Source organism: Corvus brachyrhynchos, unplaced genomic scaffold (assembly GCF_000691975.1).
Source record: "Corvus brachyrhynchos isolate BGI_N302 unplaced genomic scaffold, ASM69197v1 scaffold11, whole genome shotgun sequence".
Classification (NCBI taxonomy): Eukaryota; Metazoa; Chordata; class Aves; order Passeriformes; family Corvidae; genus Corvus; species Corvus brachyrhynchos.
Genome location: NW_008236965.1, coordinates 6,106,323 through 6,120,127, shown reverse-complemented (window position 1 = coordinate 6,120,127; position 13,805 = coordinate 6,106,323). Strand labels below are relative to the sequence as shown.

At 43.3% G+C, this 13,805-nt stretch overlaps 1 protein-coding gene across 1 annotated transcript in view; it reads left to right on the top strand.

Moving 5' to 3' along the window:
* The first annotated feature begins 6 nt into the window (after positions 1-6).
* GRPR (gastrin releasing peptide receptor) overlaps positions 7-13,805 on the top strand; it is a 22,014-nt gene continuing 8,215 nt past the window's right edge. The window contains exon 1 of the mRNA XM_008629261.2: positions 7-1,015. Coding sequence (XP_008627483.1) covers positions 597-1,015 — 419 coding nt within the window. The 5' untranslated portion in view covers positions 7-596. The remainder of the gene's footprint in view (positions 1,016-13,805) is intronic.

Below are 13,805 nucleotides of genomic sequence, written 5' to 3'. Positions count from 1 at the left end.
CGGCAGCCCGCGCACACCGTGGGAAGCAGCGCAAGGACTGACGTCCAGAACATCCTGCCTATAGGATCCGAGCCGCCAGCCGAACCCCGCTTTCCCCTCTCACTTTAAATCCGGCTGGCGAGGGCAGGCACCGAAAGCGGGAGAGATTGGCAATGCAGCGTGGCAGCAACTCCCGAAAGTTCTTGTTTCTGTAACTCCCTGCTTTCGGGCTCGGAGCTGCCGGGCAGACCTGAGGCCGGGAGTTTAACAAGCCCCGTTTGTGAAAATGCCTGCCACTTGCTGGTCTTTGAATTTGATAATTGGCCTTCCAGAGCTGAGGAATACTTAACAGCAAGACAAGTCAAGGAGGAAAAGGCAAGTTTCACAATTCAACAACGCAAAAACGTGTTCTCCTTTCACCTTATGGAAACAGGACTGTGGAGAAAGCTGCAGGTGCTTTTCAATTTGGTTATTGACAAGATGTGTCACAAAGTAATATGACTTTTAAACTTTTCTGACTGTTTAAAGCCAGCAAGGAGCCACAAAATTAAAGCAAGAAATTAATTTGAGGACTTTCAAAGAAGAAAGCTGTTTTCTAAGAAGAGCAAAGTAGGACGATGGCATCTGGAGAGTGCCTTCTGCTAGACCTAGAAACAGATAACTTCATTTTCTACAACATCTCTGTCAACCAGAGTGCAAACTTCTCCCTCCATGGGGAAGATTGGTTTTACCCAGCGTTCCTCTATGCCATCCCCACGATCTACGGGATCATCATTCTGATAGGTCTTATCGGCAATATCACTTTGATTAAGATCTTCTGTACTGTGAAATCCATGCGAAATGTCCCTAATTTGTTCATTTCCAGTTTGGCTCTGGGAGACCTGCTGCTTTTAGTGACTTGTGTGCCTGTGGATGCCAGCAGGTATCTTGCTGATGAGTGGCTGTTTGGCAGAACTGGATGCAAACTTATCCCCTTCATACAGCTCACCTCTGTAGGGGTGTCAGTCTTTACTCTCACTGCTCTCTCAGCTGACAGGTAAGCTTGGCTGCTATTGCCTTGAAAAGAAGCCTGCATAATTATGACCATAAAATGCACAATTACAAATTCATATTTTCAGGTAAAATGTTTATTTTTAATGTAATGAGGGAAGAAGAACCACCTCAGGTAATTTCTGGTAATTATTAGCATACATCTTGAGGAGGTTGGAGACTGAACACAGGATACTTTTTCTAAACTAAATGTTTGTGCAATTTAGCTAATAGTCTACATTAGTTCAAATAGAGACAAGAGCAGATCAAGCTAAAGACCAGAGAGAGAAAATACCATTAATGAAGCTCTGCTAAAAGATAGCATGTTCATATTTGCCCAAAAGATAATTGATCCATACTTCATGAAGTGTGAAGGCACTGGAGCAGCAATTTAAAGTGCAGTGAGAATCAATTCTTTCCAGTGGCTTGCTTCCTTAAAGTTAATGATATGTGAGGCAATATTTCGTAAAATATTTTTCAGATATTCAAATGAGTTTGCCTGAAGCCAGGAATCGCAGTTTGCCATAGCCTGTGTATTTCACATGGTTAAAATGTTTGCCCCTTAGCCAGTCAAAACTGATCTGTGCTGTTGGTTCAGAAACTTCATCTTCCAATAATGTTTAGTAAAAAATAATGTGTATTAAATATGCTGGTTTATTTTCTGGATGCTTCCAAAAGAAATTAAAGAATACATTGTCACCATGATGAAGTGACACAGAACCAGTGAGTGAAAAATTATTTCAGTTTTGTTTTGATCAAAAAAGACATGGGGGATTGCATCCTTGCTCACAAATAAGTGAAACTAGGATTGCTGTGGGTAGTCCCTTGCATGCCACTGTTTCTTGCTAACCTGCTTTAAAACACCAGACTACTTTTGTTCATATTTCAATTTAGTTCACACACATATTTCAATATAGTATTTGCAGTCTCAACAAAAGCAGATGACTCCTTAGTGTTTCAGAGACAGAATAGTCAATATGTTTGTCCACTCCTCCATGTCAGGATATATATAAAAATAGCACTGTCTGTCCCAGTAGCAGATGACAAACACACCTATGTGCAGATAAAAGTCTTAAAGCAATATGTTTTAAAGTGCTGTGAAAATAGGAAAATACACTAGTGGAGGACCACATGCACTTTTACTCATGAGTTTGATGTGGTGTCTGGATCCCCCCGACCACTCTGAAGAAAATGTTGGGAAAACAATAAGTATCTCTCCAGGAAAATACATCTTTCCAAAGCTGTAATGTAAGTTGTTTTAAGGGGTGTAAGGAACAGAAAAATGCATTGTAAAGAAGATTATGTTAGAGAGATCTATTGCTATCTGATCACATGCTACACAAAGTAAACATTGCAAATGCTTTTACTGAGCAGCATATGAACAGCACTTTTTGCCCGAAGTGATAGAACAGAACAGAAAACAGCAGCTAAGACAGTTTATCTAAGACCTAAAGCTTGGGGTTTGGTGACTTCAAGCTCTGAACTTCAGCTGTATCTGGAACCTGTTAACCATCATGCTGCACGGGTGATCAAATGTTCCAATTTCCAAGTGGTCATTTTACCCTCTTCTAATGCATCTGTGGTCCACTGCAGAATGAGATAATAATGAAACTTGTAACTTTGTTAGGTCTATGAATCTAATATGCTGTGCATTGAAACACAAGTGTCCCTTATCTGTTATGTTTGCTGAAGTTTCTATTTTGATAAATTAACAGCAGTGCTGGGTTAATTTTGTTACAAAATAATACAGTCTATATTTTGTCAGCTCACAGCCCGTTAGTCTATTTACTTAAAACTGTCACCCTGAACTACAGACCCCAGTATTAATCATGTCAGAATCATTAGGGAAATAACCTTAAAATGTAAAGGGAAAGCTTTCAAAATGTGAGTTGAATGTGAATCAACATGGTAATGCCCGTTGGGGGCTGTGGAGGATGTGGAAGCCCAACACCCTGCTGCAGGTGAGTTGCTCAGCCTGGAACGTGGTGTGGTTTCATAGACACCCATTTCTGATGACAGACATGGCACTGCCTGAAGGGAAACACCTGCAGAAGAAAGGGGCATGGTGGTGAGATGGTTAATGTTCGGTGATGTGAACTCCACCTGAGATGCTCACATGAGGCATGTGAATGTCCCTGTTCTCATTAATCAAAGCCATAGATAGACATGTGAGAGAAAAGCCTCCTAAACCTACTCTGAGTAGCATCACATGGCATGGTCTCCAAGGAAAGGGAGACTTGTCAATTTACTACAGACCTTTTGTCTATAATTCATCATCTGCAAAAAATTATCATACAACCCTCTTGGTTTCAGCATCCTTCCATTGACAAAAGCAAGAGGGAACAACTTCTGGCATTACTGACTGTATCATGGTGATGGCTAGAGAGACATCACAGGGAACAGAAGTCTGGTGTGTGAAGAAAAGCATTGGAGTGTGATACAAGAGGGTCATTTCCAGAGACATGACCAATAGAACACAAGGTGTAAAGCAGTGGGTAGGTGTGATGGGCAGATAGAGTATGTGAGAGCGTGAGTCACTTATGCTGCATTACAACAATGGTACAAATCATCCTGGCTGCGTTGGATCACCTTCTGAAAACGAGGAGCCCAGTTTTAATAGGTTTTTGCACTGACATTGGTGCAAGAGTATATGCCTTCCTGAGGTATACTTTTAGTCTTTCCATTTCCACTTTCCCCTGTGTTAGGAATCTCTCATCTGCCAGAGATGGCAACCACTTGGCTGAGTGCCAGCCTCCTGCATAGAGCACCTAAAGCTGCTCAGTGGTTTGACCCGCCAGGAACGAGGGATTGTTCTGAAGACTGGCTGTTCACTTGAAGACTTCTCAAGGAGAAACAGAGGGGCAAACTGCTGACCTCAGCTTTTCCTGCAGTGGGAGCCTCCCAGCCTGCAAGTGCTCTGCGTGGACACTATGGACACAGCTGAGCATGCCTGCACAGGTTTGAGCAGGAAGGGACAGCCAGAGGGTCCCTGGGTGCTTAGGATGGCTCTGTGTACAGTCATGAGATTCCATTCAGATTTTATCATTATTTCAGACAATATGTAAGAAAGGGCAAAAAAGAGTTTACAATATTAGAAAAGTATTTCCTGTGGAACCACTCCACTGGCTGCATGGTGCTTTCATCTGTCTGGCTGCATTTGCAGCGGGAGCTTGACACCTGTTTTCCTGCAAGTACATCAAATTTTCAGAGCAGCTAAGAGAGGGTTAAGGCATGTGCTGTGCTTACAGCCACCTTCCATGAGTGATAAGGCACCAGTGCTGAGTATACAAGAGCAGCCCATGCGTGTGCGTGATGTTTGTGTGTTTTAGAAAGACTGTAAATGAGGTTGGCAGGGGGAAGGACATCTGTCTGCCCTGCTGCTCTGCACTGTCAAGGCAGTGGTTTCTTCAGCTACTGCTCAGCTTATCCCAGAAAAAAGGGAGTTTGGGTTCAGCCCTCCTCCTTCACCTCCTCCTCAGTGCAAGGGTAAGGGGTGCGTGAGAGCAGTGACACCTGGGCTTCTAGCCCAGGCAGAACAGCCAAGGCTGTCTCAGCAAGGGACAGGAAATCAAGGAAAATCTTTGCACAGCAAGAGGAAAAGCACCTATTTAATTGCTGATGTCATGGGAGATGTCTTTATTTAATTGACTTTCTCCCGTGACTGACAGGGTTTATACATTTGCATTTGAATTAACCAGGCTGTCAAGCATTGATCATAGCTCCCTACTGTTAGGCCAGCATCGTAACAGATCGAAATGCCCTGGTGCTCATGCAGCGAAACCTTCCTGAAGCAATGCTGTTTTTACAAGCACACAGCAGAGTAAGTGTAAAATGTAATTGGAGTTTACAAGCAGCATCTTTACTTTAAGCACCTTGGATTATGTGGATTTTAGTACTGGAAAACTGCAGCAGTGCCTGCCAGCCAGAGCTGCCTGCAATCCTGTGGAGGGAGGGAGTGACAGTGTAGTGAGATATGCGGAGTGATGTTACACAGGAGATTAGGTGGTTTACAGTGGTAAAACCAGCTGCAGACAGCAGGATTGCGGTCGTGTGGGAGACCTGAAATGAAGATGTTAGCTTTGGAAATGTGGACTTCAGTGCCTTGGGTGCCTGGATGGATGCAAGGATGCTGCAGGGTTCCCAGCTCTGCTGGGTCTCTTGGAATGCATCACGAACACAACTTTTGATGCTCCTCTGAACTCATACGACAGTTTGTTTATCTAAGACATAAAACTTTCAAACAACACTCCTAAAAATAGCAGCAGTGCAAGAAAAGAAATAAGTCCAGAATTTCTAGAAATACACTTTAAAGCATGCAAAATTCTTTGTTTAGTGGACTCATCTCTTCTATGATTTAGATGTCTCCAGCCCCTACTATTAATATTACCTGCAATACTACAGTAGGTGTAATCTCTATTTGCCAGTTCATTTATTTTATTTTACAATCACTGGTTTATATCTCCACTAGAGAACTAAGGGAAGCATGCCATCCTAATGAAAAGCTATGAAAAGTCAACACAGATTTCCATTTAGTTGATTTACAGAGTGACACTTTTTGTTTTAAATACCATCAGTTGCAAAGTGCCAAGTCCATAGTGGTTATGAATTTATTCTGGGCATTCTAGTCACAGTATTCATGAAATACCTTCAGGACACTAAGGCACTATTTTGGAGCATTTTACTTGTGCTGTAATTTACTGTGCAGCCCCAGGAAGGTTTGAGCGGGTGGCAGAAAAAGCCACTCTGAACTACCAAGACAGCATCTAATCCAGTCAATGCAAGTTGACAAAATGATACCCCATGTGGAGAGTTTGGGTCCACTGATGTGATCTCAGACAGAACATCAATCCTTCCAAGCCAGGGAAGAAAACTGGAGGGACTTTGAGGCCCAGCCCAAAGCCTTCCCACGCACTGAAGCACCGGGCAGCCCCATGTCCACCCTTGCCATTGGCACAGCGTGTGCTGCTGCCCTCCACATGCTGATTGATGCAGGGTGATACACACATAGCTCCTTCAGCTGACGTATAGGAGTCTTAGATCCTGGTTGCTGGCCACTGTGTCAATATAATCTCAACACTTTTTACACCCATAGTTTTAGCTCTCATTTCCTCAGCCCCTGAATCCATCTGCACCAAGAGCAACTGATCAAACAGCACAAACTTTCTGGGTATCTTGATTAACCAGAGCAGATGGCCAAAACACAATAGATGAACTTCTATAACCAGGAAGATTAGAGCTCCCATTTATAGCAGTGGGACTGGTGCGGAAATCTGAGTTGAGAGTCAGTGCTAATGTGCTGGAGACAGTCAATATTTAAGCAATCAAAAGGAAGAAAAGTCAGATTACCTATTGTTTACATTTCAGTAAAACCTAAAACCCCCAATCAGTTGTCATGGTCTCATAGTACGAGGTGCTGTACACGCTGTTATTAAGGAGAGCAACTCTCTGTGGAGAATTTGCTAGCTGTGTGTCCCAGCAGTGGGCTGGGATTTCCCCATCACTGCAAGGAGATGAGCTTATGGTGGACCCATCAGTTCATGTCTTACTACATGATGTTCAAATGTGGACAATGGCCTGGCTGAGAAAAGTAGGAGGGAGCTGAGCTGAAAAAGGAGAAGCAGGCACAACCATGATGTGAAACATCTAGTAACTGCTTTGCTCATAGACAGCCATTGCAATAACCTGTTTTCCTTTATTTTGGAAAGAGACTTCACCACTGTCCCTATGGAGTCCCCTCACCTTGTTTTTCAGCAGTTTGACACCCAGGTGCCCACCTTACCCAATACAATCTAGGACATCAAGGGCCATGAGCTTGTGTCCATAGCAGGCTCTGCAATCCCCGCCGACCCCCAATGTCTGCTGTGTAGGATCTCAGGCAGAGCAAGGGTTTTCGATGTCCCTGTGCCATGGGGCAGAAAACGGGGACAGTCCATGGCCCCCTCACAGTGCTGAGGCACCTGAAGGCATCCCAGCAGCAAGCCAGTTGCTATGCTGTCGATAGAAGCAGAAAGCTGGAGATCCCTTGCAGAAACCTCCCTCCTGATGCCGGGCTAGTGATCAGTTTAACTGGACTGTAGAAGACTGCGGAGCATCAAAGGGAGAAGCGTGGTCAGGGCTCTGCCCATCCTGTCCTCACTTGCCCTCTGGCTACAGTCAGTTCCTGCAGCTCCTGGGATGGCAGGACAGAAAACAGTACCATGACACCCTGAGAGAAAAAAATGTTTCTTCACACCTTCAGGCAACCCTGAAGCGTGAGACTGAGATGTGAATGCTCAAATGACCTGGGAGAACCAGAGACGTGGATGCAGGACTAGGAGATACTGCACTAGCCATCAATTCAGCAGTATTTCTTGCCCACATCTGTGCACAGAGGCTATTGAATATCTCACAGGATTTGGATTAGAGCAAATGTTTCCAGTGACATGAGGCTGCTTTCTGAGTATTCAGACTAAAGGTGCATATATCACCCTGCCCTCTCTTGTGTGTCTGGCACTCTGTTACCCTCTCTTCTTAGAACTTCTATCATATTTCAAATTGAAATTCATCTGGCCGCTAACCACTGCATAATAACCTAACTCAGAGCAAAACTGGAAGTCTGAGAGCATTGGGGTTGTTCAGTCTGGAGAAGAGAAGGTTATTGCAGTCTTTCAATACTTAAAAGGGTTTATAAGAAAGAGAGAGAGGGACTTTTTAGCAAGGCCTGTAAAGGACAAGGGGCAATCATTTAAAGCTGAAAGACAGTGGGTTTAAGTTAGACATAAGGAAGAAACTTTTTACGATGAGGGTTGTGAGGCACTGGAGGGAGGTTGCCCAGAGAAGTGGTGGATACTCTGCCTCTCAAAGTGTTCAAGGCCAGGTTGGATGGGTCTTTGAGCAGCCTGACTTAGTTGAAGGTGTCCTTGCTTATTGTGAGGGGTTGGGCTTGTTGGTCCTTTAAAGGTCCCCTCCTAACCAAGCTATTCTACGTCTCTGTGACTAGAGCAGTCAGGGATAGCAATAGATTGTTCAGCCCCTACATGCTGCTGAAGGTTCATATAGTAGTGATGATGTCTTACGACACCTATGTTTACTGAAGCCACAAAAAGGACTTAAGCATCATATAACTGGCTTAGCTTTATACTGAATTACACTAAAGCCACGACACGATGAGAATCCCACAGGATATCTCATTTTGTCACATGCAGAAGAGTCACTCTAATGTCTTCTCTTATCTTTTCTTTCCTTAACAGAGCACTAGCTTTTTGCATCTCCTGCTCACTTGGCTCCTGTATATAGTATTTTACACATAACTGAGTTAAAATGGTTTCTTTTAGACTATGGCCATTTATCCCAATGAGTCTACAACATTCTCAGTCTGGTTAGCCACTGTGTCACCTGCAAACTTTTCCAGCAAAGGTTTTATAGCCTGCTCAAGGCAGCTGATATGCACAATAAATAACACTGCAGCTAGAGCCTGTTCGCAGGACCCAGGCTACAAATGGTTCCACATACTGCTTTTTACCACCATGCTTGATGCCCTGCTAGGGAAACATGGGGCTCAGGGTCCCCACCTGGGACTCCCCCTTCCCAGGCCAGGAGTCCTAGTTTTAACCCTTGTCCTGTGGGAGTGGGACAGGGACTGTGTGGATAGGAGAGGGAGAACCACATGTACCCTGGCTCACATGTGCATATCTACGTGCACTGTCACTTGTGCCAACATGCCCATGAAAGCTGCAGCTCCTCTGTACACCAGCATGGCCTACACCCTATTTACATCCCCTATCATGTTGTGACAAGATAAAAAACCTGAAATCTGCTGTGTGTTAAACAAGACAGACTAATATTAATTATCACCTGTTAGCAGGATTAACCTATCTCTTATTCTCTCTACAACTGGCCTTGGGCAGCCCAAATATTTGCAATTTTCTTGATCACACCATCCAGTTTTTCTGAACACCACAACTTTGAAGCCAGTTCTCCACTTCTGAGGAAATTCACCACTTTTTCAAGATCTGTAAAAAAATTAACACCAGTTGTTCCTCAGCTGGTTTCTTTAATACTCCTAGGTGCAAATTATTCAGGCCTGCCGGTGTGAAATTAGTTTATGTTAGCAGATGTTGGCTCACATCTTCTTTAATACAACTCACAAGTTTTCTGCTACATCTGTAGTACTGTACACATAGTATAGAACCACATATATCTCCTACATATTTGGTCCTGAAGACAAATATCGGGTTATTGCTTTTCACTTTGTCTCATCATTGTTCATATCGTCACCATTTATGTGTATGGCTGACTTACTGATTTTTTTTTATTCCTGATGTATTTAAAAATGCACATTTGTCAATTACAGAGTGACCTTTGATAATTTGTTGGCTCCCTCAGCTTCCCTTATCAGCCACCAACATTTTAAAACTCCAATACTTGCTGTCATTTACTTTTGCTTTTTTCCCATCTGTTGCATATTGATTTTTTTAATTACTTCTTTGAGGTTTTGGCATGACTCCTCATTTTCTGTTATCCAGGGCAGCTTTTTGCCTGCTTTTTTCATGGCAAGGTGGGAGACACCAGGGAGCAGGCTGGAAGTCAGCGACTAATGTATAGTTAGTGTTGCCTCTTTACATTTATGTTCTCAGTCAGTTGATTTGAAAGTTGCTTCTAACTTTAGGAAATGTGCTTCTCTAAAGTTAACAGAATCATAGAAACACAGACTGGTTTGGGTTGGGAGACCTTAATGGTCATCTACTTCCAGCCCCTCAGAAGTGGGCAGGGACACCTTCCAGTAGACCAGGTTGCCCAAAGCCTCATCCAACCTGGCCTTGGTTCTAAATATATACAGCTTTTTATTCTATTTCCACAAAATTAAGGTAAGCACACCACAGCTGCTATAGCTTATGGACGTGCTAATTTTTAGGTCAATGATGAGCTCATCTTTCTCTGTCAAAACAAGGTACAGTATTGATTTATTGTACATCACAGGCAGGACTTTTTGTGTTGAGAAACTGCCATTTTTAGAAACTCTAATGAATTTCTATAACTGGCTCTGTGGGATATCCAGCAGTTATGCCACCTGCTCAGATAACTCAGTGATGCTGTCTTTATGCACAAAAGGTGGTGCTTTCAGGAGAAATATGGCAGATTCTCTAGTGAAATGAGGGGTTCATGTCTGAGGCCCCACCTTTAGTTGCCCTGGTCAGGGTTCAGTCCTCAGGCATGCAGATCCCCCACTCCCAAGCTGCTGACATCCCTAGAGACTTGGACTGAGGCAGCAAATCCTTGGATGGAAAGCATCCCTGGGGCTTGCTCCTTCTCATGCCTAGTGGCCCCGGTGCCAGCACCAGTTCTCCCAGCTCCACTCCAGATGCTCACCACATTGAAATCCCAACAACAGCATGTGTTCTGGTATCACATGACACAGAGCAAGCACATCCCTCTGGCTCTACCCAGGCACTGAGCCCATAAAAATGTGTGCAGTGCTTAGCTGGTGCTGGAGAGCTGTGTGGAAGCTTGCTGGTTTTGAAGTTGAAGGATGTTTCTAAACCGTGTCCTGGGGGGCACCAGACATAGCATCGCCAGCTGGGCCAGGGAGGGGTTTGTCCTGCTCTGCTCTGCTCTGCTCTGCTCTGCACTGGGGCGGCCTCACCTCAAGTCCTGGAGGCAGTTCTGGGCACCACAATGTAAGAAAGATATTAAACGATTAGAGAGTGTCCAGAGGAGGGCCATGAGGATGGTGAAGGGTCTTGAGAGGAAGCCATATGAGGAGTGGCTGAGGTCACTTGGTTTGTTCAGCCTGGAGGAAACTGAGGGGAGGCATCATTGCAGTCTACAACTTCCTCATGAGGGGAAGAGGAGGGGCAGGCACTGATCTCTTCTCTGTGGTGACCAGTGTCAGGACCAGAGGGAATGGCCTGAAGTGGTGTCAGGAGAGGTTTAGGTTGGATATTAGAAAAAGGTTTTTTACCCAGAGGGTGGTTGGGCACTGGAACAGGCTCGCCAGGGAAGTGGTCACAGCATCAAGCCTGACAGACCTCAAGAAGCATTTGGACAATGCTCTCAGGCACAAGGTGTGACTCTTGGGGTGTCTTGTGCAGGGCCAGGGGTTGGACTCAATGATCCTTATGAGTCCCTTCCAATTCAGCATATTCTGTGGTTCTGTAAATGAATGGGTCCCATCCCTGCTTCAGACAGCAGGTCTCACATCTGTTCACAAGGAACTGTGAAGCTGGCCCCACTGAAATCTTTAACCTGGCATCAGGCTGAAGATCACTTTCTGAGAATAAATACCCTGGGTGCAAAGGGGAATTTTCTGGTAAGAAAAGCATCATCCATGCAGCTGTTGTTCTTTATTTCCTGCAGTAACCTTCTAATCCATTGTTTTTCATATGTATAGGTAATTTCTGAAATATTTTAGGCTGTGGATGGTTATGATTAGGAATAACACATTCACTATGAAATGACTAGTGTTTAAGCTCTCCTTCCCCAATATGTAGTGCAGTTCAGTGCTCTCTAAAACACCCTGTCTCAATTCTGAATTTACACATTCCTGGACTGAAATTCTGATTTGTCCATATTCCAGGATGATGTAGCAGTATGCAGGTATACAGATTGAATTTTGAACATATGCTTTAAAAGTAAGAACTATGCCACTTCCATCAATGCCTCCTTTTTCTTTTCATTTATATGTTAAGTTAATAAAAAGAGAATGTAGGCAGTACCTGACAATGTATTTAAGATTTGCCCATTAGAGATGTCTTTGTGCCCATATGCAATTTACTGAAGATTTTAATAACAGATGTTCACTCAAGAATCATGCATAATAATGATAATCTTAACTAAGTATGCAGAAAGCAGATAGACCCAGAATAGGTTGTTGGAGTGTGTTGATGGGTTAGACAGTCTAGCAATTTTGTGGATTTACTGAATTGTCTTCAGAGCTATAAATATTCATAGCATCCATGGTGGAAACAATAAGGAAAGTTTGTGGTATTGCATTTGTCATAAATTTCTTTGGATATTTAGTAAGACTTTTTTCTTGCTTTCCAGGTGGAGCATCACACTCAACAGGGCTCCATCTTCTTCATTTATGCAGTTTTTCCATAGCATCAATTTTTCTCTGTTGCCTGAGGCTTTTTTGAATGGTAATTGAGCCAGTCCTTCATATTATGTGGGCAAAACAATAATGTGATGCTAGTAGAACATAATTACAAAATCTCAGTGAAAGGATTTTTGTTCGGTCTGTTCTCGGGCCAGGGCCAGACCAATGTGCTCACATTAACCTTACAAATGGGAACAGATGTTTGGGGATCAGAGGGACTGCAAATTGCACTTTTCTCCCCATTTCAGTTACAAGGGGGAACAGAAGAAGTATGGGGGACATGCTGACTGAGAGGCAGTTCTTCCATCATTACCGCAGGAAGTCGTGGCAATTTCAGGAGCTCGTTTCCTAGAACTGGGAAGAACTCAGTGTTTTCACTTCTCAGCAATCTACATGACTGTTTCTGTAAGACATCACTCCATTCCAGCCAACACCTGCTTTTTAAATTTAATTTTGAGATTCAAATTAGCTCAAATTAGCTTGAGAGATTCTCAAAATATAGCTCAGTTTAAACAGATTCAAAACTTCATAAGCAGATATCTTACTTCAGAGAGAAAACAGAAAGTGTCAGTATGGCACATCTTTCCACCAGCCTGATGCAGTGTAAACAGTGAGACTGGTAATGAAGCAAGGGTGGACAAGGCTTCTGAAATCTTGTTTGAACAGGTTTTAACACACTTGGTTTTTAAAACCATTATAAAAATTCAGGAGTGGGGCACAGGATCTATTTATGTAAATGGTGTAGGACATAGTAACAGATGATACTGTTGGAGGAAACTTTCCTTGACAGTTAGGGACTCCTGCAAATTCATTTTGGAGAGGCAGTGTTCCTTTCCTGTGGAAAAAGGATGGGTAGGCTTTTTTTTCTGTTATATTTCTTGCAGGTGTGAGGTTAAGCTGAAGAAAGATGGACGTGCTTGGAAGGACTGAGATAGAAAAGGGCAGTACTCCGTGGCAGAGCCTCTTTCAGCCATTTTTGCTCCCTACACTCCTGGCTCATGTACATTAGTTTTTTCTTGCTGGCATAAGGGAAGGGAGAAAGGCATTAATACAAAGCAATCACAAAAGAGGAGAGCAAACTGAGGCTGCCTATAGCACCAGCTTCTCCACACAGCAGAAAGTTACTTCCCTAAAAAAAAAAACCAAAGTGGGGAGTTAGTCATATGGAGCTAAATTAATTTTAAATCCCAGGAAAACAAATGATTTTCCTCCCCATGTTTTAGTTGTTTTAATTTAATTTTTGTGGCTGTTGTAACAGGCACAAGTAAGTGGATGAAGGTGACAGGAAAAAGCTGTGAAGGAAGCACTGAGGCTGCAGTCTTTATGGATAAGGTCCTTTCTTCCCCAGAGAGCAAAACTGCAGCCCCTCTATGCATAGAAATATATAGGCAGTATGGCTTTGAGGGAAAAGCCTGTTTATGCTTCAGGTGGTGTGTATTTTCTTGGCTCAGCTGAGGAGCACAAAGATGGCTAAAATATTTTTGTACCAACAGAGAAACTACACCTAGGAAACTTTGACATCCATTTGGGGGCATATTTTGGTTGGTATCTTTGGACAGTATATCTGTAACTGTATTTTTCATGCTACACCTTCTTCTGTGTTTATATTCGAAGCTGCAGCTTTGGGGCTAAGTGCATGGTATTAACCAATGTTTGCATACTGTGAGCTTTAGAGTACATTAGGTGATGCTATCATTAGTTACATTATAATTAACACAGGGAC